This window comes from Physeter macrocephalus, chromosome 2 (assembly GCF_002837175.3).
Source record: "Physeter macrocephalus isolate SW-GA chromosome 2, ASM283717v5, whole genome shotgun sequence".
In the NCBI taxonomy this organism is placed as follows: Eukaryota; Metazoa; Chordata; class Mammalia; order Artiodactyla; family Physeteridae; genus Physeter; species Physeter macrocephalus.
The window spans coordinates 59,066,728-59,092,674 of record NC_041215.1 but is presented as its reverse complement, the minus strand read 5'-3'; the positions used below and the strand labels follow the sequence as shown (position 1 = coordinate 59,092,674).

The 25,947-nt window shown below is 43.8% G+C and overlaps 1 protein-coding gene across 2 annotated transcripts in view; it reads left to right on the top strand.

The window, feature by feature from the left end:
- Positions 1–1,170: 1,170 nt before the first annotated feature.
- CACNB4 (calcium voltage-gated channel auxiliary subunit beta 4) overlaps positions 1,171–25,947 on the top strand; it is a 288,918-nt gene continuing 264,141 nt past the window's right edge. Inside the window, exons 1-2 of one of the 2 annotated variants that reach the window (XM_007108275.3) lie at positions 1,171–1,288; positions 1,800–1,883. In XM_007108275.3, the coding sequence (XP_007108337.1) occupies positions 1,229–1,288; positions 1,800–1,883 (144 nt within the window). In that variant the 5' untranslated portion in view covers positions 1,171–1,228. Of the gene's footprint in view, positions 1,289–1,364; positions 1,574–1,799; positions 1,884–25,947 lie in introns of those variants that run through there. The other variant, XM_007108276.4, reaches the window with a different exon arrangement.

Below are 25,947 nucleotides of genomic sequence, written 5' to 3'. Positions count from 1 at the left end.
GGGAATGGAAAGAAAGTGTCTGGTGGAAAGTGTCTGGTAAAACATAATCAGGACCTCAATAAGGCCAACCAATTGTTAAAACAAACATGGCAGTTTCCCTAAAAAAAATACTAGAACCCGAAGTGACATGGGCTGATTTAGCAGTTTGAGATACTATTCAAATTTTATTGATGGATTTCTCTTGCAGTTACTGTAATTAAACGGGGTCTCTTCATTTTTGAATTTGCATGTTTTTCTTCCCTCTTCTTATTACTTCAAATCCCTCTTCTCCACAATTCGCTTTTAATTTGATCTCAAATTAATCTCTAGTACGTTTTTGCAGGAGGAAACCAAGGGCTGCAACAACGGCAAAGATTGTGTATGATTTCAAAGATGAGTTTCCTCCCTTGAAAACAGATGTCCGCGTAGAAGTGGGAGGCACGTGGCCATCTCTTGCTTTTTAGCAGGTCTAACATGACCTTCAAAACTCCTTGGGGTATGCTGGTCTCCTGCGGGGCTGCATCCCCGTCAGACTCAGGCTGTCATAGTCTCCCGCGGCTGCCTGGATGTGTTTGGCTTGGGGTTCTGAAGCTAGAGTTCACAAAACAATACAAAAACACCGACAAAAACCAAACCACAAAACCCCATGCCTTACCACCGTGGGCAGATGAGTGAAGTCGCGGAAGAAAGGTTCGACTCTTGCCCTTTTAAAATTCCAGTGCAGCAAACGCACACACACGCACACGCACGCACACGCACACACACACCCGGGTCAGCTCTTCCCACTCACTGCCACACTGCACCAGCGTCCCTCTCAAAGTCCTGATTCATGAACCGTGCCACCTTTGTCTCATTCTAAACTGTGCAGACTATTTTAATCCTCCCACCCCCATCCCAGATTCCCCCCCTCCCTTTCTCCTCTGGAAAGCTCTGATGTAAGGCGCTCACTAGGTGGGAGAGCACTTCTCCCTATCGGCTCCGGTAGGCGAGATTCCGAGAAGCCCCCTCCGCAGGACCTCCGCCTGCGGGGGCCGCTGCCCGGGACCCCGCTGCGGGCGCGGGGGAAGCGTCTCCGTCGCTTTAAGGTGTTGCGCTCTCAGAAGGGCGGGCAGGGAGCCCGGGAGCCGGCGCGGTCCCGGGAGCGGGTGGGGAAGTCCTGCCGCCCTCCCCTACCTCCCGCTTCCGAGCGTCCGGGGGGCCTGGCCGCCCTCCGCCCACCGAGCCCGGGCCGGCCATGCGGCTGTGAACCATGTCCTCCTCCTACGCCAAGAACGGGACCGCGGACGGGCCGCACTCGCCCACCTCGCAGGTACCGCCCCTTCCTCCCCCTCCTCCCCACTCCTCGGCTGCCCTAGAGCGCCCCGCCTTCGCGCCCGGCGCGCGTGGCCCCCAGTCCTGGGAGTCTGAGGCCCCGCTCCCTCGCCCCTCCCCCCGCGTCCCTTCCTCCTCCGCCCCTCCTCTTTCTCCTCCTTCTCTTCCTCCTCCTTCTCACCTCGTCCGGGTCTCAGCGCTCCCGTTCCGGAGCCCGCAGCCTTCCCCAGCCCATGCCGGGGACTCGGACCCCGCACCCTGAGAGTCTTTGTTAATGGATGTGGTGGGTGCTCGCGGGCTGCTCTTCTCGGGCACCTTTTCAGCCGTCGAGGCTTGAGTGGGTGGGTGGGGTGGAGGCTGTATCTGGGGACCGCGGAGGAGACTTGGGTGCGGGCTTTGGGGGACCCCGGGGATCTGGTGTCCGGAGGCGGACTCTAGCCAGGGGTGGTCGCCCGGCTCCACACTGCCGTCCTCACCGGGTTCTTTCTGGCTCCGTGTGTCGAGTCCAGGTGGCCCGAGGCACCACGACCCGGAGGAGCAGGTTGAAAAGATCCGATGGCAGCACCACTTCGACCAGCTTCATCCTCAGACAGGTAGGAGGCAGGCGCAGGGGAGCAGGTTGGGCAGGAAGCCGAGCGCGGCCCCCACGTGCCGGAGCGGCTGGTAATGTCTCCGCGCGTCGTTTTTCGGCCGCGGGCGGGAGCTCCGGCTGGTCCTTCACCCTCTGACCCGGGGTTCCCTAGTCTTCGGGTCCTGGGAAGTTAGTTTGTGGGTGTGGACACAAGCCGGCGGGGACCTAGTTTAGGTCAGGGACGTTGAATTTAAGACTGGAAGTTATTTCTGTTCGCACCTTCGATGCGTGAGGAAGCGTCTTTAAGTCGTGTGACTGGACTTTGAGCGATCAGAGCCCCTGGGGCCGGACAACTGCTGTGATTCGGCTGAGAGTTAGAGGGCTCTTCTATTTTGCCCTATTTTGAATACTCTCCTTTGTCATCTCCGAGCTCTGGTCAAATGAAAAACACTTGGAACAGAAAGTTTGGTCTCGCTTTGGGACCTATTTGGTTCGCTCAGTTAGGGAAAGACAGTGGATCTGGTTTAAATCGAAATAAGCGAAGGCCGGCCCTCAGTTTCTGGGGTCTCGGTGGTGCTGCACTTAGTGTTTGTTTTCTTAGGGGTTGTTGTCTTCTGCGTGGTTCTAGTGCGTGTTGACCGTACTAAAAATCGCCGGTTTCGCTGAATGCTGAGGTGCCTTTTACCTTGACACTTGAAATTGCTCCTTAATTTGCTGCAAAGAAACCACCCCTACATAGCTGCCGGGTACTAGAGAGATCATGCAAAAGGGAATCACCTTGATCTCTCTTTGGAACAGAAACTGTCGAGGTGTGTGAGTTCGGGGTACCCTGGGAGGACTTTGGTCATCGCACCAAGACGTTTTTATCCCAAGGCTCCGCTGTGGGCTGCTGGAGTGACCTTGGGAAGTTTTTTTTCCTCTGGGTCACTCAGATCATTGTGTAATGTGTTTTTAACCTATGATGGCAGCTGCAGTATGTTTCTGTAGTGATTGTCATCAGTTTAAACAGATTATCCATGACGAATTGGGTATTAGACTCAGAATTGGACTCAGACCTCTCCTAAAAAGTCCATAGAGCATATTTAAATAATATTGATTACATAGGCATTAATTTTCTGCAGAAACAGAAATTATTCCTACTACTCTTTAATTCAGTGAGTACTAAGCATGTACATTTAAAAAATAAATATATTTTGGATTCTGAATTCATTCGGAAGTGTATTCTATCCTTTTTGCAGTGCTTAGATTATTTACATATTTAATAAAGCAAAGACATTCTTCATCTTTTACAAAAATTGAGTTAGGTGACTGAGATCTTGTTTATGTTATTTTGTAGGTGCCTATTTTTGTAGTGTTTTATTATTGCAAATTCTTAGAAATACTAGTTATACAGCAGTGTATTCCATGAGCTGTTTGACTAAAACTTTTGAGTTCAGCTACACCATCACTTCACTAATGTTTTATTCTTCCAAGCACAGAGCCATCAATATCCTTTGTAATATTCTTATTCTTTCCTCAATTTAAATGAAAAAGTGAGATAATGCATGTATAAGTTCTTGTTAAGTGTGCTGGTATGTGTTGGCTTAAAAATGTGAAAAGTATTCATGCTAAATAATTTTGAGAGTAATTTAAACCATTGCAGATTTTTGGAACAAATATATTTCATAAGTCTTTCTGAAAATAGGCTAGGATTTGTTGGTGTAATAAGATGGCCTAATTTAAATTCAGAAGCTAGCTGTAATTGTATTATATACACAATCTTAACTAATTTTTCTGCACAAAAATAATACATAATTTTTGTGAGCACTTACAGTTCAGTAAGCATCCTATATATGATCTTGTTTAAATGGCATAATATAGACTTCTATAATGGCTACAATAAAATAACTGAGGGATTTTTATTTATTTGACAAGAGATGAAAAATGATTCCAAATGTAACTTTAACAGTGTATTTTGAAATTAAATTGAACAGTTTTCACCCAAATGCCAAAAAAATATTTTTTTAAAAAGCACAACAACTGTTTATGTTACTAGAGACTCATTATTTGTAGAGTGACCAGTGGTTTATTGTTTTCAAATTCTTGATGTATTTCACAATCTGTGTGATGTCTTTGCACATGAAGAAGATAGTGAGGATACCAATAAAAACAGTGCTGCTCATTTCTCTGCTATATCATTTACAGAGATGGGAGGGGGAAGATTTCACTTACTAAAAAAAAAAAAAAAAAGGTTGTGTTGAATCAGATGGGTAAATCTGGGCTGATGGTAAAGGACAGAGGACAGCTGGCAAACTCATCAAATAGAACAGCGTTTATTCTTTGAGCTGGTAAAAAAATTTCAGTGTTCATGTGTGTATATGCACAGATGAATATGTGTGCACACACATACACATGTACACATGTGAGTTGGCCTAAAAATGAACAGACTGAGACAGAGAGCCTGCCTCTCCCCTGAGGACTGCTCACAAAGTCCCTCTGGCATCTTTGACCTTGTTTCCTGGTCTCTTAGATTGCTGCCCTCCACAATTTAGGAGGAATGGAGGTTTTGGAATGAATCCAGGGAGCAGCTAAATTATTTCTTTGAGGAAAAGTGAGAAGATTAAGTATTTTGCCACTGAAAGGAGAGAGAGCTAGGGGTGACCCAGTAATGATCTTCAAAATGTACACAAAGATGGGACTTCCCTGGCGGTCCAGTAGTTGAGACTCTGAGCCTCCCCTTCAGGGGGCTCGGGTTGATCCTTGGTTGGGGAACTATGATCCCATATGCTGTGCGGTGCAGCCACACCGCACAAAAAAAAAGTACACAAAGACGTTCTTTGGAAATGTGATGGGCTGTTGTCAGTCTTCACTGAGGATGAAACTCAAGAATTGGCTACAGTTAGAAAGGAATGATGCTTTTACAGCAGGACTTTCCGAAGAGTGTTGATATCATTGGAATGGCTTTCCAAGTAAGGCTGTAGAATTTTGTCTCAGGAGATTACTTTTGACAGGCTATTTATGAATGGATTGTTTAATCATGTTTTAAATTTTAAGGAAACACATTAAATATTTGCTATGTGCCTAGCACTGCACTAGATACTGTGGAATAGGAATGAAAAGAAGAATGAGACACAGCTTCTGTACCCAAAGGATTTTATGATCTAGTTATGGAGACATAGATGTATACAAATAATATGGTGAAATGGAGCAAGGAATTAGGGTGTCTGCAGAATGCCCATGTGTGCTGAGTATATGAAATACCCATGGGTGGCACTGTGCATACAGTTTGTGTGGTAGAATGCTACAGGTTATTCTCACTGGGGTTACTCCCACTTTTCTCCCCACTGGGGTTCGAAGGAAAATCTGATCAGAGTGAGGTCAGTTTGTTGACCTCTCCTTGTTAAGTCTGCCTTTATGAGAACTGCAGAGTCTTACAAGGCCTGGCTCCTACCAGCTTCCAGCCTCATCTTAAGCCATGATCTCTAAGCTCTGGACACAGATCTTGAACACACCACCCTCCCTCCTGCCGCGGGCCCTTTGCACATGCTGAGTTGTCTGTGTGGAGGGCTCTTGCTTTCCCCTCTGCCTAGCTGATATTTTAATCTTCCTTGAGACCTAAGTTCAGTCTTCACTTCTTCTTCTAACCTCCCTGTTAAGGTTAGTTCCTTAACCACTTACCTCACTCCAGAGTGCATTGTGCCAGTTCTCAATAGTACCATCACTATTTATTTAACATTTCATTATTTAACATGTAATTAGATTTATTTTGTTAATGTCTGTCTCCCTATCCAGGTAACAAGTTCCACTAGGGCAGAGACATGTCTGTATTTGGTTTCCTTTTTGTCCTCAGCACTTAGCATAGTAGATGTTCAGTAAATACTCATTTGATTGAATGAAGGAGTGGATGAATGGAGGACTAGCTTGATATATTTTAGACATGAGGTTCTGCTCCAATATTAAACTCTTTGTTTAATCTGGAGAAATTGCCTCCTAACAAACCTCCCCCAAATTTAGTGACTTAAAGCAACAACATTAAAAAAAAATGTGTACTGAGCGGACACAGTTCTTCTTTGTGTGATGTTACCTGGGTACTGGGAAGGCTGAAATGTCTAAGACAGCCTCACATGTGTGGTTGGTGGTTGGTGCTGGCTGCTGGCTGAGAACTCAAGTAGAGATTTTGGCAGAGGGCTCACTTTTCCTCTACCTGGGCCTCTCAGCATGGTTGCTTGAGCTTCCTCCCAACATGCTGGCTAGGTACCGAGCAGGACCATCCCAAGAAGCAAAGGCTGAAGCTGCAGACTTTATAAGACCTGGTATCAAAAGCTATATGACATCACTTCTGTTGCAATCTCTAAGTCAAAACAAATCAAAGGGATAGCCCAGTTTCAAAGGGAGGGGAAATAGACTCTATCTTTTGATGGGGTGTGTCAAGGTCACCTTACAAAGGAGCACATAGAATGGAAGATATTGTTACAGCCATCTTTGGAACTATCTACCTTAAAGCAAGGTTCCTTCTGTTTTTCTCAGATTATGCTAATCAGATAATCATTACAATAATTCAATGAACCCACACTGTACGTAGAGATCTAAAACACATTCAGATACTAAGTTGATACTATAATAAAACAAGTTGGCAAAAATATTCTTTGGGTTCTAATTTGAGCACTGGTTATAGACACATTTCTCTGATGAAATGCAGATTCATCTACAGAAGGTATATGCTTTGTGCATAGCTCTAAGAATAATCATACACTTGGAGTCATGTATATATGCAAAATTTATCCATAAGCTTAGAATCACAGAATTATAGAACCGGAAGAGATTGTGGAGGGGAAAGTACTTTGATTCCCCATTTTTAGATGAATGAAACACAGACCCAAGGACATAAAGCCCTTACCAAGGTCACACCAGTAGATAGTGGCAGAAGAGAGACAGGAAACCCCCACTCAGATTCTACAGTTTTTCCACCACAACACACTTCATCCCTGAATAATCATGACAAGCACACAAACACACATAGATGTGGACACATGAAAGGACTTACTCCTCTTAGAGCCTAGAAATATTCCTAGTTTATATGGTTTCTGTGAAGAGCAAAGCAACCACTGAAGAATCTTCAGACTGTTGTTTTTGCCCAGTTTTATCATGGGATGGAATTTTTGTTTGCATGGTTCACGGTTCATGGAGGTTTGTTTGTTTGTTTACTTACTAACGTACTAGTGATTGTATTAGCCAGTCTAACCAGAAGATGAAATTACTTGAGTTTTTACAGCTGAGGGACTTGAATTATAGAGACATGATTAAACAGGTGAGGGGAGGGCTTAAAAGCTAAATCTAGAGGTTAACAACAGCAGGAAGCTGCTCTCACCTCTAGGTGCAAGGACAAGGGGAGGAGACTGTAACTATAACCCAGGGGCCAAAATCACCTGGTAGATGCTGGAACCAGTGGGGTACTGTTTGTAGGAGCAAGAGACACAGAGGAGATGCAGCCTCTGCCAGAGAAGCCACTTGAGGTGGAGAAAATGGGGAGAAATACTCTGGCTTCTCCTTTCTTGTGCTCCCCACCCCTGCCTTGTCTCCCACTGGCTGACCTGGACATCAGCTGACATGGGAGTCTGGGAAACAACCTGCAGGCCATGGGCCCCCTGAGACAGAAAGCAGAGCAGAAAAAGGAGAGGATGAATCTGAGGAAAACAGGCCAGGACTGGCACAACTATTATTATATTTTAGCTGCCTGGAAGATAATCATGAATCATTTTCATCAGCAAAATTGGAAGCTTTTACTTGCTCTGTAAGTCGACCGTCCTTGCTAAATGATATAATCCAGTGACAGTGAACTTTAAGGAAAAGTTTACACCTATTTCCTTTGTGAATTCTATCCGGAATGCATCTTCCCAAATTGAGATCTGATAGAACAAAAAGAACTCTGCCTCTGTGGCAAACTGTGCTTCGCTCTGGCTCTTGGGCTTGAATAAATGGAACTGAATTTATGAAGCTTCTTTCTGATTGAGAAATCTAATTACTAGGCAGCTAACCAGTTAAGCAGTCGTTTTTGCTTTTCTCCGAGTTTCTGTTCTTGGCGTGCAGAGTTCCCGAAATCTCATTTTTTATAGAATAAAGAACTATTTATCCTTCAATTTAGGTTGATAAGATTTTATTGAAGCTTACATAAATTCTGATTCAAATTTTAATCCTTCTAGAAAATTATAGGATGCCGCGTGAAAATGAAGCTGAAAATGACCTTGGCTTTGCTGTGGCCCTCTCCCTGTAATTATTCCACATGCTGCCCCAGACAATGTTGTTACCAAGGAGCAGGGACTGTTTCTTCATCAAGGGAAAAAGCAAGGGCAGAGCTGAAGAGAATGTAGTTTTGTCTACAAACTACAGTTTGTAGCTAGTTGTAGAAACGAGTCTCTTTGCTCCTGATGAGCCTACTAACTCAGTGGGGTTAGCTGGGCTCAGCAGATCGAGTTCTAACCCATCTTTTCTGGCTGAGGTTGTGGCGTTGTCCAAGCTCATCATTGTCCTCTGAGTCTGGCCCTTTCTTGGTCTCATTTCTGCAGCTCAGATTCAGAAGAAAGCGTAAGCCCTAACCAGGGTGAGTGGGCTTGCACCTCATTCAGGTTCACTGAGGACCCCAGGAAATGTCCACAGACTTGTGGGGAGTGGAGCGTGCAGGCCGCATTCCATGTTTGGCCTCTGCAATGCTTTGGAGAGGAGTGCTTCCTAGAACAGCGCCACCCTCTCTGCTTGCTCGCCCTTTTCAGCCGGAGTGTATGTGTGTGAGAGAAGGACCATCTGAGCCCCTGCCTGGTATAGGCAGAGCCCCTGGATGGTGTTCACTTCCTTTGAGTCCAGGCTGTTGCACCAGTATTTCCCCTGTGGGCTGTGCAGAGCACTTCCTTACCGTCCCCAATCACACATTCTCTTGATAATACCTCTCCAGATTAGAATCTATCAAATTGATAAGTCTCGAGAAGAGCTAGGCTGTTATCTGTAAAGAACCCCCATAAAACCCCATTCCTATTTAAGCAGCCAGTATGGTCCTGCCTTCACACAGTTACATGTCCTCATTCTTCCTGAGCCAGGAAAATGTAGAGGTAGAACACGCACTCTTTGTTCTAGAAGAGTGTAAGTTATGAACTTGACTACAGAGCAACACATCAGGCATTTTACATGGATTCAACCATGTGAACGGGGTCAGGGAGGGGTGGTAGGGTGAGAACTAGAAGCCTGAACTAATGAAGAGGCTAAATTATAGATTCAATTTTAAGGGAATAGTTTTTAAGGGAATAGTTTTATTGCTTTCAAGTAACAATAATGACAAGCTGTGTGCTTCCGTAGGCCGCAGTTCTGGCTGAGGTTGTGAGAAAGCGAGAAGGCTGATGAATTACCAACACCTGGCTTGAATATAGATTGTGCTTTGAAATTCCTCGAAGACGGTTTTCATTTTAACTAGAAAAACATGCCCCTCTGTAAACTTTCCTACTTTCTTTACTATATCCTTTCTTATTACACCCATAAACAGAGCAGAGGTAATTACTTGAATCCAAAGGGATGACATTCAGCCTTGTGCTTTATGTACTGAAAGTATAAGTTAGATGGGGCCATAAAACTTGAGGGACATCTGCTGAATCTTTCTGATCATTTTCACTGTAATCATTGGATGACAAAGTGTGCCTATTTTATTTCTCATTTTATGTTCTTTTCTGTTGGTGGAGGTATCTTTCTCCAGGGCTGCAATTTAAATTGCTGGAGCAGAAGTCTTTGTTTTGAGAGGAAATATTTTGTAAACAAACTTGGAAAGAATCTGCATTTTTTTTTTTTAGGTTGTCAGAATCACTAGAAATGGTGAAGTTTTGTAGTGCTCACTGTGTCTGAATGTAATGATATTATTTTTTAACTCCTTAGGAAAATTTTTTTTTCAATTTCTTTTTTAATGCAGGAAAGACCAACAGTAATGGAAATGCATAATAACTCACGTAGATGAATTTATCGTCCTGGCCCACTTCCTTCTCCAGTGGCCTAGTGCTAGGGTAACAACTCAAAGGCTGATTATGTTTCCAAATCAAACAAGTGGATAAAATCCTCACCTTTGGGCTTCCCTGGTGGCGCAATGGTTGAGAGTCCGCCTGCCGATGCAGGGGACGCGGGTTCGTGCCCCGGTTCGGGAGGATCCCACGTGCCACGGAGCGGCTGGGCCCGTGAGCCGTGGCCGCTGAAAATGGGGCTTCCCTGGTGGCACAGTGGTTGAGAGTCCGCCTGCCGATGCAGGGGACACGGGTTCGTGCCCCGGTTCGGGAGGATCCCACGTGCCACGGAGCGGCTGGGCCCGTGGGCCATGGCTGCTGGGCCTGCGTGTCTGGAGCCTGTGCTCCGCGGCGGGAGAGGCCACAGCAGTGAGAGGCCCGCGTACCGCAAAAAAAAAAAAAAAAAAAAAATCCTCACTGTTAAGGTTGGAGTGCTTTATGGTCACAGCTTTCTTATTTGGCCTCTTTGTGTGTGTGAGTGGAGCAGAAATGAGGAAGTCATTCTTTCAGGAATTCAGAGGCTGTATTCTGTTATCACCATAATCTAATTTTCGAACATTTTCATCACCCCCAAAAAAACCTTGTAACCATTAGGTGTCATTCCCCAACCTCCTTCCCACCCCCAGCCCTATGCAACCACTAATCTACTCTCTGTGTCTATAGATTTGCCTGTTCTGGACATTTCATTCCACATTACATTCATGTAACTGGAACCATACAATAATATGTGATCTTTTGTGACTGGTTTTGGATTATTTCATTAGCATATTCTCTACACCAGTCTGAAGGTTTCCAGCCCTAGCCCCTGGTCTAAATGCAAATGTTGGCCGGCCTGCCTGTGGAAAGAGACTTGCCTTTCCTTAAGCCCAGATCCAGACAGCACTTCAAGTCATGGTGTTGAATTGGGTGGATCGTATTTGTATTTATTTTGGAATTGCAGTGTCAGGTCATAAAGCTGAATTTGGTGGGGAGGGGTAAAACTATTTGACCTGCATGGAAATCAAATCCCTGACCTTGGCCTCCTTGTCATCAAGACTGAACAAAACTGAGTGACTCTCATCTATAGAAGGGATTTATGTAACAGGATGAGATTGACAGGATTAAAGAAAAATGTCAGGATTAAAGAAAAGTGATCAATGCCATCATTTTCAATAATTTTTAGTGATAGAAATGTCTTGGGTACTTACAGTTCAAAATACTTCTTTTATTTTATCTAGATGTTTGTAATAACTCAGCTTTGGTAATTATATTTCTTCCTTGAGAGATACAATTAAGGAGAAAGCAGAGTGCTTGAGTCCCAAGCTAAGTACAATATTTATGAGAATTACTGGGTGTATAAAACTGTACTTTCTACGTGGCAGGTGCTGCTCAATTATATTTGAGCACTTCCCTGGGGGACAAAAGTCAATTATCAACATAGTCCTGTGGGAGAGAAATAGGTCAGCTGCAAACATTCTCTGCTAATTTCAGAAAGCTTGAGGGGTGATTTCTTTCGGGGGATTTTTTTTTTTTATTCCTTTGGTTGTTGTAGGAAGACCTTCTGATTAGGGAAGGCTCAGTTTTTCATTTGGGTGTCTTATTCAGTTACTTTACTGTGAATATTTCTTTTGAACATGTAAAATGAACATTAAACAAAATAGTATCTTTTAAAAAACTGTCAAATCTACATTGTAAGAATAATGTGTACCATGGGTATTATTATTACTGTTTCTTATACATTAGTAGAGATGCTCAGGCTTTAAATTCACCTGGTAAAATGCAAATTTCATATTTGCAAGTATTTTGTTTAATAGTTCTGTTACATAGGAAGAGTAAAAAGTGTTAATTGTTAAAAAAAAGGAAGCATACTGGTGTTTTATTAAAAAAATTATGTTTATATTTTTATTGTGGAAAAATACGTGTAACAAACTTTACCATTGTAACCATTTTAAAATGCATAATTCAGTGACATTAAGTCCATTCGCTGGTGTCATTTTTATTTTATTTTACTTCATTTTATTTTATTTTTTATTTTATTTTTTTTGGCGGTACGCGGGCCTCGCGCTGTTGTGGCCTCTCCCGTTGCGGAGCACAGGCTCCAGATGCGCAGGCTCAGTGGCCATGGCTCATGGGCCTAGCCGCTCCGCGGCATGTGGGATCTTCCTGGACCAGGGCACGAACCCATGTCCCCTGCATCAGCAGGCAGACTCTCAACCACTGCGCCACCAGGGAAGCCCCTATTTTACTTTATTTTTTTATAAATTTATTTTATTTATTTATTTATTGGCTGCATTGGGTCTTCACTGCTGCATGCAGCCTTTCTCTAGTTGCAGCGAGCAGGGGCTGCTCCTCATTGTGGTGCATGGCCTTCTCATCGTGGAGGCTTCTCTTTGTTGCGGAGCACAGGCTCTAGAGCACAGGCTCAGTGGTTGTGGCGCACGGGCTTGGTTGCTCCGCGACATGTGGCATCTTCCCAGACCAGGGCTCGAACCCGTGTCCCCTGCATTGGCAGGCGGATTCTTAACCACTGCACCACCAGGGAAGCCCTGCTGTCATTTTAAAAATGAGTGTGGCAGGTTATTTTAAAAGTGCAGACCAGGCAAAACTTAAATATATCCTACTTCAAAATACACTAAAAACGTCCGCCATTGTCCAGGCCCCCAAACACAGCTGTGACCTTGTTTGAAGCCACAACAACAACAGCAGGAAACTGGCCCTGGAGCATGTCACAGTGCCATGGGGACTGCAGTTGGGCAGAGCCAGGAGGCACTGTGGATGCCCAGCCGACCCCCAGGCTGGGTGTGGAGAGGTGGATGGGAATAGGTTGGGGCCCTGCCCCAGAACACCTGTTTTCTTCTTCCTCCACTGTCTGAAATCCGATCAGTTTCTAGATGATTTGGGTTAACGAGCAGCCTATTTTAAAACTGTGAACGTTCCTGGGAGTCTTAAGGGGCTCTTGTCATTCATCTGTGATCGTGGTTTGACTTACTGCCTGCAGGTAAGCTCATTTCACCCTTGTCCCCAAGCCCACCTCAACAAGGCGGATGGCTCCCAACAAAGACCCCAGTCTCCCTGGGTCTGTTTGTCCTTTCACACCAGTGTTCTCCCCTTACTTTCCCCCCTGCCCCACCCCTGCTACAAGCACACCTGCCCAGACACAGACTCAACTCCTGCTCTCTTCCCTCACCTCCTCAGTCATGCCATTCCTTCTCCTTGAAGACGGTCTCACCATTTTCACTTGATGATGATCTTTCCATTTGTTAAACCCTTCTAGAACCTTCTCCTCCATGAAGTTCTGTGATACGGCTCCAAGTCTCCTTCTCTGGCACTCCCTGACATTCTGTTTTGACCGTTCCCTATTAAATTCTCCTTTGTGTAACCTGAAGGACCCCGTGCCCCACCAGCCTGTGGGTCTATGTGGCCATTGTCACTAACTAATCACGTGGCGCAAGAGGAAGGAGGAGCAGCTTGGAAAGGAAGTCTTGATGTAGAGACATTGACAATGTCCATCTTGCTTGTTCACTTCTCCTAGCTGTAGACAGAGGACTGCAACGCCTTGCCTCCTAGTAGCCTGCCCATTGTCTCTGAGTCAAGGGGGTGATCACAACTCTGTCCCTCGTTGAGCTCGGCTGCCACAAGCCTTTGAAGGAGGTTATTTCCGCTGCAGTGGCTCTGCTTCATCTGTGAGGACACTGCTTCCTTCTTACTAAGATGCTGCTTCTCAGGCAAAATCTCAAATGTGACAAACAGCCCTATACTCTTCAACCTCTCTGGACAAGTTGTGTTCCAGACTTCCTCAACTCTGGGTCACACTCTGAACCCTGGGCCCTGGAGTGGCACTTGCTGTGCCCTGCATCTCACATGTCCCCTTGTAAAGCCAGCTTCTGTGCTTTCAGCCTGCATCTCACTGTAGGGTTACACTAGGAGACAGACGTCATTCTGCCTCTGCCCCAGGACTGTACACAAAACTTGCTTCGAACAGCGACTCTCCCACCCATGCATACATGTTGACCTGTACAGTTTGAGGTAGCCAGAGCCAAACTTTGAATCCCCTATTAGTCTCATTGATAATGTCCTAATAGTAATTTATGTATTTTTTCTTTATTTTTGTTTTATGAATTTGAATGGGGGTGTGAATAGAAAAAATAAGAGGAAAGAGGAAGGTAATATTAGGGCCTGAAGCACTTTGGGAGTTAGTGCAGGCCTGGGTTGGATATCCGAATGGAGACCTTGGGACAGAAGGAGGGCACTGGGTGCCTGGAGAGAAAAACAGTGGCTGGTGGGAGATGGTTTCAGAAAGGGAAGTGAATGAGGAACACACTTTGTTTATTTCAAACTTTGTTCTGGAACTGTATCTGTTGGGAATCTTTCAGTTGCAAATAAACAAACTCAATGCAATTGGCTAAAGCAAAGTAGAGAATTACTGGCTTATGCTAGTGAAAAGTTCAGGAGTACATCTGGCTAGCTTCAGGTATGGCTTGTTCCAGTTCATGACTTCATCAGGGCTTCTGTTCCCTTTCTCTCAGTTCTTCCAGTACTGCATGCTCTTCTGTGCTCAGTTCTGTGTGCTGGCTCAGGCCTCGGTTTGGCATTTGTCATGGTGGCAGCAGTGGCCACAGTGGCTCAGGGTCTCCCATTCACCCACTCCCCTGTTCAGAGGAAGAGCTAGCTCTCTTACGGTAGCTCCAGCAAAAAGGAAAAGAAGGTTTTGTTTGTTTGTTTTCAGAGATACCACCCTCCCTCTGAAACAACACAATACACACACACACATACACACACATATACTTCTTGAGTATTATTGGCCTGAGATGGCTCGTGAACCAGTACTGTGGCCATGGGACTGCCTGAAGCCAGCGGTTGGCCACTCCTGGAGATGAGATTGGGGTCAGCCTCACTAAGGCTGAGAATGGGGAGGACCAGTTCCCTAAGGGAATTTGGGAGCTAGTGGTAGACGGAGGGGAAAATGGATGTTGCAGAAGCAATTAATTAGACGTTTACTCAAGAAAGGACCCTCAGGTGGACCCAGGCAAGATGGTGGGATTCCTTCCTTCTCTTCCTTCTTGTATTACGTTTCATCCACTTCATGGGTTAAATAAGAATTTTTTTTTAATTGTGTTAAATACATATAACATAAAATTGACCATCGTAACCATTTTTCAGTGTACAGTTCAGTGATGTTAAGTACATTCTCACTGTTGTATTATCATCACCACCACCCAACCTAATTATAACTTTGTAGGGAGTCTAACGTTCTGTTGTAACATTGTTTCTTAATGAGAAAATATGTACCAAATTTCAAATAACTGACTAAACAGTGAATTCATGGGACACCACCCAAGTATTAATACAGGAGTGGCTACCTGAATTAATATTTCTCAAGGGCCTCTGTTTTCCTGTCTGCAAAATGGGGGTTTGAGTGGGGTGGACTAGATGACCTCTGAGGTTCCTTCAGTCTCTAGTATTATAGAGCTTCACATCTGTGTCTGCAGATGTGTGTGGTCAGTTCATACATCTTGGTAGAAAACACTATATTCTGTAGTTTTTGCGGAAATCCAGTGACACTTAGCCACTGAGATGAACTCATAAAACATAGGGTCATTCAATATCAAATATTATTGAAAGTATTAGATGAAGGCATTCTTTGTAGAATGTAGCAAAGAGATGATGCGGAAAGGTTTACAAGAGGAAAGATAATTTTGGATAGAGCTGGAATTTATAACTCTTTCAGGCATGTGCATACAGCCTGAAAGGATCTGCAAAGAATAGGGTGGGTTGTCAAGAATGAGATATTTGTGAAATGTGCTGAGATGGTTCTCAGATATGCATCCTGGAAGCTATTAAGAGGAAGTCAGCTGAGAAGTAGTGTAGCTCCTGCTATTATGATGATTACAGCCACCAGGAAGAGCAGGAGCTAATGGGGCTTAAATCTATAATAAAGAATAACAAAAGTTGCCATATGGAAACTTTGCTGAAGGTGAATGGAACCACAAGATTGATTCTTATCATTTGAAAACACTGCATTAGGAGCTTTCAGTACTGACTTTCCTGCGTACCCCTAGTTTCATAGGGGCAGGATATTTAGCATTTGTAGTTCAGCATGGCTCCCCATATTCCAATAAATGAGGCAGGAATTTCTGTTTTTAAGTGACATTAACTATTTAATCAGTAGGCTTTGGTGGATTTTTTTTTTTTTTTTTTTTTTTTTGCGGTACGCGGGCCTCTCACTGTTGTGGCCTCTCCCGTTGCGGAGCACAGGCTCCGGACGCGCAGACTCAGCGGCCGTGGCTCACGGGCCCAGCCGCTCCGCGGCATGTGGGATCTTCCCGGACCAGGGCACGAGCTCGTGTCCCCTGCATCGGCAGGCCGACTCTCAACCACTGCGCCACCAGGGAAGCCTTGGTGGATATTTTTATAGAACTTCGTGTGTTCAAGTTGCCTGAGTAAAGCTGGTGCACTTGGTTGTTTTCCTTCTCATCCCTCTTCCAGTCTGTGGCACATGCTCCTCGTTTATTATTTAAAAAATATGTTTATATCCTGGCTTGTTCTGGAAATGACTTAAGTTAGCTTGTGTGATATCACAAGTGAAGAAAATGAACTAAGGAGAAAATAAGGCTAAGATGGTGTGCCAGTAAAATCCAAGTCACTTGTTAGTTGGGGGCCTCCAGTTTGACTCTGCACTTTCTAGGACCTACCCAGAGAGGAAAGCAAGGTCATTTACAGGATTTAGGATGTCCAAGGGTAAAAGGACACTTGTGGTTTAGGAGGAGCACAAATACTTCCCACTCTGAGACTAGAGAGAAGTTTCTCATAAAGTTGAGAGTGTGTAAGACGGTAAATGAAACCCTGATGTGACACCTTATCATTGTTCTGGAGTTGTGTTTTTGCTAATATCATTTACTATACAGATAATGTCCCTCATCGTGCTGGAGTATAGTTCAATAAAAGCAATTATGTTGGAGCTGTTGCTGTATCATCCACAGATGTCTGTAATTCTTAACAGACATTGGCTGCATATTAGAATCACCAGGGAAGTATATAAAAATCCCCATGCCAGGCCACACTCCAGCCTCATTAAATCAGGATTTCTGGATATAGGACTTAGGCATCAGTATTTTTCAAATCACTTCAACTGGTGGATGTGCTTTTCTGGACTCATGTAATCCAGGTAAGGTTTTGGTTTTTTTTTGACATCTTTATTGGAGTATAATTGCTTTACAATGTCATGTTAGTTTCTGCTGTATAACAAAGTGAATCAGCTATATGTATACATATATCCCCATCTCTCCTCCCTTTTGTGCCTCCCTCCCACCCCTCTAGGTGGTCACAAAGCACCAAGCTGATCTCCCCGTGCGATGCAGCTGCTTCCCACTAGCTATCTATTTTACATTTGGTAGTGTATATATGTCAATGCCACTCTCTTACTTAGTCCCAGCTTACCTTTCCCCCATCCCGTGTCCTCAAGTCCATTCTCTACGTCTGCATCTTTATTCCTGCCCTGCTCCTAGGTTCATCAGAACCACTTTTTTTTTTTTTTAGATTCCATATATATGTGTTAGCATATGGTATTTGTTTTTCTCTTTCTGACAATTTCACTCGGTATGACAGACTGTAGGCCCATCGACCTCACTACAAATACCTCAATTTTGTTTCTTTTTATGGCTGAGTAATATTCCATTGTATATATGTTCCACATCTTCTTTACAAGTGACATTATGTCGCAATTTACCCATGTTAATACCAGTTGATCTAGTTCAGTGATTTTAATTGCTGCATTGTATTGCTTTGTATGAATAACTCCAAAACATGTTTTCCCTACAACAAAAAATGCTGCAATACATCTTCTTGTTGAAGTCTCCTAAGGTCCATGTATGAGGTTTTCTCTTCAGGGTCTGTCTATACCTAAGAGTGGAATTGCTGGGTTACGAGGTTTCTTAAATTTTTACATTTAATTACCAAATTGTTAAACTGTGCACTTAAAAATAGTTCATAAACCATTCCCCTAGTGGTTAGACTAATAGAGGAATAAGCTGTAGTAAACCAATAGCAACAAGACATAACAAAATGTTATGAATCAGGCAAGTTGTGTTTATTTCCTGTAACCTGATCCATGATATTTATGGTTGTATTTCCCTTCTTGAAATCAGAGTATAATACAATCTGTATCCTCCTTGAGGTAAGATACCTAGACTCTATATTATTAGTCTCTATAATAATACATCTCTTTATTATTCTACCATAAGTAGCTGGAGGAGAGGACCTAAGTTATCCCTTTGAACACCAAACCTTCATTCCATAGCTTTATCTTCAAACTTAGTTAAAATATATACCCAGGTTGGGCAATTAGCTTTGTTTTTCACATAACCTAAAACACCTGTAGAAAAACAGCTCTTGAAAATGGAAGAATGTACAAAGCACCTGGATAATATTGGAACATCTGATTCAGGGTCAAGGAGACCTCTGACCATCAGAACAGAAACTGAAAAAGGTCTTTATTTCATTGTGTAACCAGCCTGTGTGTACATGTTTGAACACATTCACATCGATGCTCCACAGAGCTCTCTATCTGCCCACGCTGGACCTCCAACACCTTCCCCCCCTCAGAGGCTCCTCTAGTTATTTCAAGGGGGTCCCTGGGGTGTTTGTACACTACATCACTTGGGCTCAGAAACGAGTTTGCTCATGTGCTTTGGCTCCATTGTCAGGGGCCCTTTCCCTGGGTTGGATGACTGAGCCCTTAGTGAGAATGGGACCCCACTAAGCACATCCATCGTCTTCCCTTCTTAGAAAGCCCAAGCTGCTTTGCACGCGTGGCAGAGTTGGGATAGGGTGAGTAAAGGAAGAGAGACGTGTCTCCAGCTTTGTCTCTGGGACTCTAAAGCAGCCTGGGTACCTAGATTTTCTTAAGATCTTCCTTCAGCTTCTACCATAATGCCTCTTTTCTTAGAGATTCAAAATTAGCCCTGTGCAGTGAGCTTGAAGTCGGGGGAAGGGGGACTATTACTCCATCCCCACCATTGCCGTTCTGCTGTCCCTTCTCTTCCCCTAGGCACCCCATATCAGCACTCTCCCAAGTCTGTTCAATCTAAATCCCAAAGCCCCCAGGCACTGCGCTTCCTGGCAGGGGGGAGATGTGACCTAACGATTTGGATTCCTTTTATTTCTTTTTCTTCTCTGATTGCTGTGGCTAAAACTTCCAGAACTATGTTGAATAATAGTGGTGAGAGTGGGCATCCTTGTCTTGTTCCTGATTTTAGAGGAAATGGTTTCAATTTTTCAGTTTTCACCATTGAGAACGATTTTGACTGTGGGTTTGTCATATATGGCCTTTATTATGTTGAGATAAGTTCCCTCTATGCCTACTTTCTGGAGAGTTTTTATCATAAATCAATGTTGAATTTTGTCGAAAGCTTTTTCTGCATCAACTGAGATTATCATATTGTTTTTATCCTTCAGTTTGTTGATATGGTGTATCACATTGATTGATTTGCGTATATTGAAGAATCCTTGCATTCCTGGGATAAACCCCACTTGATCATGGTGTATGAGCCTTTTAATGTGCTGTTGGATTCTGTTTGCTAGTATTTTGTTGAGGATTTTTGCATCTATATTCATTAGTGATATTGGCCTCTAGTTTTCTCCTTTTGGGACACCTTTTTCTGGTTTTGGTATCAGGGTGATGGTGGCCTCGTAGAATGAGTTTGGGAGTGTTCCTCCTTCTGCTATATTTTGGGAGAGTTTGAGAGGGATAGGTGTTAGCTCTTCTCTAAATGTTTGATAGAATTCGCCTGTGAAGCCATCTGGTCCTGGGCTTTTGTTTGTTGGAAGATTTTTAATCACAGTTTCAATTTCAGTGCTTGTGATTGGTCTGTTTATATTTTCTATTCTTCCTGGGTCAGTCTCAGAAGGTTGTGCTCTTCTAAGAATTTGTCCATCTCTTCCAGGTTGTCCATTTTATTGGCATATAGTTGCTTGTCGCAATCCCTCATGATCCTTTGTATTTCTGCAGGGTCAGTTGTTACTTCGTTTTCATTTCTAATTCTGTTTATTTGAGTCTTCTCCCTTTTTTTTTTTGATGAGTCTGGGTAGTAGTTTATCAATTTTGTTTAACTTCTCAAAAAACCAGCTTTTAGTTTTATTGATCTTTGCTACTGTTTCCTTCATTTCATTTATTTCTGCTTTGATATTTATGATTTCTTTCCTTCTGCTAACTGTGGGGTTTTTTTGTTCTTCTTTTTCTAATTGCTTTTTGTGTAAGGTTAGGTTTTTTATTTGAGGTGTTTCTTGTTTCTTGAGGTAAGATTGTATTGCTATAACTTCCCTCTTAGAACTGCTTTTGCAGCATCCCATAGGTTTTGGGTTGTCATGTTTTCATTGTCATTTGTTTCTAGGTATTTTTTAATTTCCTCTTTGATTTCTTCAGTGATCTCTTGATTATTTAATAGCATATTGTTTAGCTGCCATGTGTTTGTATTTTTTACAGTTTTTTTCCTATAATTGATGTCTAGTCTCGTAGCGTTGTGGTCAGAAAGGATACTTGATACGATTTCAATTTTCTTAAATTTACCAAGCCTTAATTTGTGATCCAGGATGTGATCTATCCTGGAGAATGTTCCATGAGCACTTGAGAAGAAAATGCATTCTGTTGTTTTTGGATGGAATGTCCTATAAATATCAATTAAGTCCATCTTGTTTAATGAATCATTTAAAGCTTGTGTTTCCTTATTTATTTTCATTTTGGATGATCTGTCCATTGGTGAGAGTGGCGTGTTAAAGTCCCTACTATTATTGTGTTACTCTCGATTTCCCCTTTTATGGCTGTTAGCATTTGCCTTATGTATTGAGGTGCTCCTATGTTGGGTGCATAAATATTTACAGTTGTTATATCGTCTTCTTGGATTAATCCCTTGATCATTATGTAGTGTCCTTCTTTGTCTCTTGTAATAGTCTTTATTTTAAAATCTAATTTTGTCTGATATGAGAATTGCTACTCCAGCTTTCTTTTGATTTCCATCTGCATGGAATATCTTTTTCTGTCCCTCCCTCACTTTCAGTCTGTATGTGTCCCCAGGTCTGAAGTGTAGACAGCATATAGATGGGTCTTGTTTTTTTATCCATTCAGCCAGTCTGTGTCTTTTGGTTGGAGCATTTAATCCATTTACATTTAAGGTAATTATCAATATGTATGTTCCTATTACCATTTTCTTAATTGTTTTGGGTTTGTTTTTGTAGGTCTTTTTCTTTTCTTTTGTTTCCTGCCTAGAGAAATTCCTTTAGCATTTGTTGTAAAGCTGGTTTGGTGGTGCTGAATTCTCTTAACTTTTGCTTGTCTGTAAAGGTTTCAATTTCTCTGTCAAATCTGGATGAGATCCTTGCTGGGTAGAGTAATCGTGGTTGTAGTTTTTTCCCTTTCATCACTTTAAATATGTCCTGCCACTCCCTTCTGGCTTGCAGAGTTTCTGCTGAAATATCAGCTGTTAACCTTATCGGGATTCCCTTATATGTTATTTGTTGCATTTCCCTTGCTGCTTTTAATTTTTTTTGTGTGTATTTAATTTTTGATGGTTTGATTAATATGTGTCTTGGCATGTTTCTCCTTTGATTTATCCTGTATGAGACGCCCTGCACTTCCTGGACTTGATTAACTATTTCCTTTCCCATGTTAGGGAAGTTTTCAACTATAATCTCTTCAAATATTTTCTCAGACCCTTTCTTTTTCTCTTCTTCTTCTGGGACCCCTATAATTTGAATGTTGGTGCATTTAATGTTGTCCCAGAGGTCTCTGAGACTGTCCTCAATTCTCTTCATTCTTTCTTCTTTATTCTGCTCTGTGGTAGTTATTTCCAATATTTTATCTTCCTGGTCACTTATCCATTCTTCTGCCTCAGTTATTCTGCTATTGATTGTGGCTTTTTACCTTGCTCCTTCATCTGCTGTGTGTTTCTCTCTTCCCATTTTGCTTAACTTACTGTGTTTGGGGTCTCCTTTTCGAAGGCTGCAGGTTCATAGTTCCTGTTGTTTTTGGTGTCTGCCCCCAGTGGGTAAGGTTGGTTCAGTGGCTTGTGTAGGCTTCCTGGTGGCGGGGTCTGGGTGGGGCTGGATCTTGTCTTTCTGGTGGGCAGGGCTGCATCCGGTGGTGTGTTTTGGGGTGTCTGTGAACTTAGTATGATTTTAGGCAGCCTCTCTGCTAATGGGTGGGGTTGTGTTCCTGTCTTGCTAATTGTTTGGCATGGGACATCCAGCACTGGAGCTTGCTGGCTGTTGGGTTGAGCTGGGTCTTAGCATTGAGACGGTGATCTCTGGGAGAGCTCTCGCCGATTGATATTACGTGAGGCTGGGAGGTCTCTGGTGGTCCAATATCCTGAACTCGGATCTCCCACCTCAGACACTCAGACCTGACATTCAGCCGGAGCACCAAGACCCTGTCAGCCACACGGTGATCATGAAATTGGAGGTAGCAAAAATGGATATATGCAAGTCACTCCTCTTCTGGCTGATGATACTCTCTCCAATGGCTGTGATTTGTAGTTGGAAAGCCAAAACTTCCAGCTACAGTCATGATCACAGATGCCTAGTTCTTAAAAATGAAATGAAATGCATGAGTCAGAACCAGGCTGCTAGTATTGGAGGGTCTCCTGCAGAGGCCGGGGGCAGCTGTGGCTCACTGCAGGGACAAGGACACTGGCAGCAGAAGTTCTGGAAAGTACTCCTTGGCGTGAGCCCTCCCCAGGTAAGGTTTTAAAGTAGCTATTTTCAACCAGAATGTATTAGTCAGGATAGGTTAGGTGATAACCTGCAGTAATAAAACTTTCCTCAAACAACAACTACAACAGCAAAGGCTTATTCCACACTCACCCTCCTATCACCCTCTATCTCCTGGGTTAGCTGAGAGCTTGTTCACTGTTGTTCTCACTCCAGTGGAGCAGCCACTATCTGGAACGTTTCTGTTTCCTGCAGAAGAGGGATTGAGACACATGGTGGATCATATTCTGGCTGTTGAAGCTCTGCATGGGTGTAGCTAAACTGCTGCAACACTGTAGTCCAAAGGTATCATATGTATTTGTTTGTCACTTAAAAGTCCAGAGGTTGGTGGGCAGTTCAGAGTGGGTAGAGGGCTCTATTCTAAGAGATCAGTGGTCCGAGGACCCAGGCTGGTGGGTCGGCTCTGCCATTCTCAGCATGTAGATTTCATCTTTGGGTCTAACGCGGCTGCTACCACTGTCATCATTTCCTAGGCAGCTCAAAATGAAGAGATTAAGTAGCTTCATTTTCAAGCGAGTGACGTAGAAGTTAAACATATTTCTTCTGCTCACAGCCTGTTGGCCTGAACTTTGTTGTGAGGCCACGTCTAGCTTCAAAGGAGGCTGAGAAATGTGATCTTTTGCTGAGTAGCCATGTGAAGGCTAAAAATTGCGACAGCTCTATTTCTGGAAGGATAGAGAGAAAGGATATTGGGGCCGGTTAGGCAGACTCTGCCTTATCACAATAGTGGTTTTCCAAGTTTGGTTTTACCATAAAAACCCTTTTTCCAAATGAAATTGCAGATGTTATTCTTGGCGATCAACATATTTGGAGATGCTTTGATTGATGGGGTGGCCTATATCTGGACCACTCTCCCATTATACTCCTCATGGTCTCTGCAGCAGTTCTAGTGACATCTAAGAGGATCCATAAAAATCACTGGTGTAGATGAACTGATGCATATGCTGTAGACCATCCTCCCCAAATATTCTTCCAGTCACTTCTATCTCAAAAGTCCTCTCAAGTCCATCCACTTCTCTCTGCATCTCTCCTGCCACCACCCTAGTTCCTAGTTTGAGCCAGCATCATCTCGTCCGGTCTACTGAATCTCCCTGCTTCCTTTCACCACCAGATCCATTCTCCACACAACTTCCAGAGTTATCTTTTTGAAAAGGAAATCAGAGCATGTCATTCCCCGGTTTTAAGCCCTCCAGTGTATTCCAGTTGTATTAAAATATAATCTGAATTCCTTATTGTGGTCTGCAAGGCTCTGTAATAATCTGACTCCTGACAAACTCTCCTTGTTTCATCTTCAACTCTCCTGCTTGCTACTCTGCCCTCCCACCCCTTCCCCCATCCCTGGCCTGCTTTGTGTACTTTGAATAAGCCAGGATTAATCCTGTCTCTGGGCCTTTGCACTTCTGCTCTCTTGTCCTGGAGTGCTCCTTCCTCAGCTCTTTACATGGCTGGCTCCTTCTCATTCTTCTCATCTCAGCCCAAACATCACCTTCTTAGAGAGACCTCCTCTGGATGCCTGTCTGAGGCAGCCCCCCTCACCCCTCCTTCCATGCTTTCTTGCTGTCACTTTCTGTCACGATCAGAAATCACCTTTTAATGTCATTTTCTTTTTCCTTATTTGTTCCTATCATATCAATCCTCACTGGAATGTAAGCTTCAAAAAGGCAGGGAACTGGCATATCCTTGTCGTTGCACATTCCCATGAACAGAAGAGGCATCTGGCACATAATAAGTGTTTAATAAACATTGACTGGTAAGTGAATAGAATGACAGTGATTTTGAGGTTCAGTAGCTGGGTAAGAATCTGGGTAGGACTGAGTCTTTGTTGTCAGTTAAGGGAGAAATGGTGCCAAAGATAGACTTGATGTCTGTCTTACAGACCTCAAGAACTGAGGTCTGTAAGAAGAACATGTTCCTGAAAAAGAAGGCTTAGAGGTGGTCCAGTGGCCAAAGGTCTTCTCAGAAAGTAGTTTGGAATTTACTCAAAAACACACACTTGGATGTTTGTGGACCCGTAGTTTCAAGCCCAAAGACAGAGCTGCAGTGTTTTGGGCTTGGAAAAAGAAGCAGTTGTGGTCACATGCCACCTTGGCCCCTACCATGGCACACCTAGCTTTGAGAAATTTCCTTCCTAATCTACTTTCCCAAAAGGCCTCATGACAAAATGTGTACCCCAAACACTGAATTGCATGGCTTGGTATCAGGGATGTTAGCTGCAATTTGGTGACATGCAGGTTCGCAATCGCTTTACTTGCTTGTTTCATTTGGACACTCCATCCTGGATTTGCTTCGGGACAGTATCTGCCCGAATAGAGGGCATCTAAAAAAGCCCCTTGGTCAGTCCCAACTGACTAACACTGGGCCTCAGCTCTTAATCTCCTTGTGGCTGATGCCTTGGTCCGGTGCCCACTATTGGATGCCCGAGTTCCTGCAGACCAGATCCTTTCGTCCCAGACTTCCTTGGGAGGCAACAGGATGTGCTGGACTCTGGATTTTGAGCCAGAGTTAGGAAAGGCTGAGACAGGTGTCTGTGTGTAAGGCTCGGTGTGTGTAAAGAGACAAGCTGGCAGTTTGACCAGACCTGAGGCGAGGCCCTCAGTCAGACCAGAGGTCAAATGTGGGAACATCAGCAGAGCCAGCGGAAGCTAAGGCAGCACAGTGTGTGTCCTTCACATCTGCTGGCGTTCCACCTGGAATGCTCTCCCCTCCACTGCTTTTTCTGGTGAACTGCTCCTTTTCTTCCTGATTGCATAAATGTCACATCCTCTGTAAAGTCTTCTCCAACCACCCCTCCACCCCCTCCCGGGCGGAATTAGTTTTTTCCTCCCTTAGTACAGTCGAAACACCTCTCACATTGTTTTGAAATATGTTTACGGGCCTCTCTCACTGCCAGTGAGCCCCTCGAGGATGTGGCTGTGTCTTAATTTTCTTTAGAGAGGCGACACAGCAGAGCTGTTCGTAGAATCAGCTGTGGAAGCAGATGGGCTGGAGTGTGAGGTCAGGCTCCATCACTCTTTACTTGCGTGACCTTGGGCAAGTACTACTGTCCCCGAGTTTCATTTTCCTCACTCGTAAAATAGGGGTAGCCATGCCTGCCTCCTAGAGTTTGTGAGAATTTTGAGAAGTGAGCTAATATATGCCTATCCTGGATGACAATTATTAAACCACACCTACTGTAGCTGTTCTGCTTTGTAAGCTGGGTAGTGGCCATTGTTTGAATCAGTACTGCCACCTTCCGTTTTCAGGGACTGGTGGGGAAGGTTTACATTTCAAAGCCTCTGCCAGCTCCTCTGTGCTTGTGAAGGGGATGGTGAGGATGGGGCCTGTGATGATAGTTGTGGT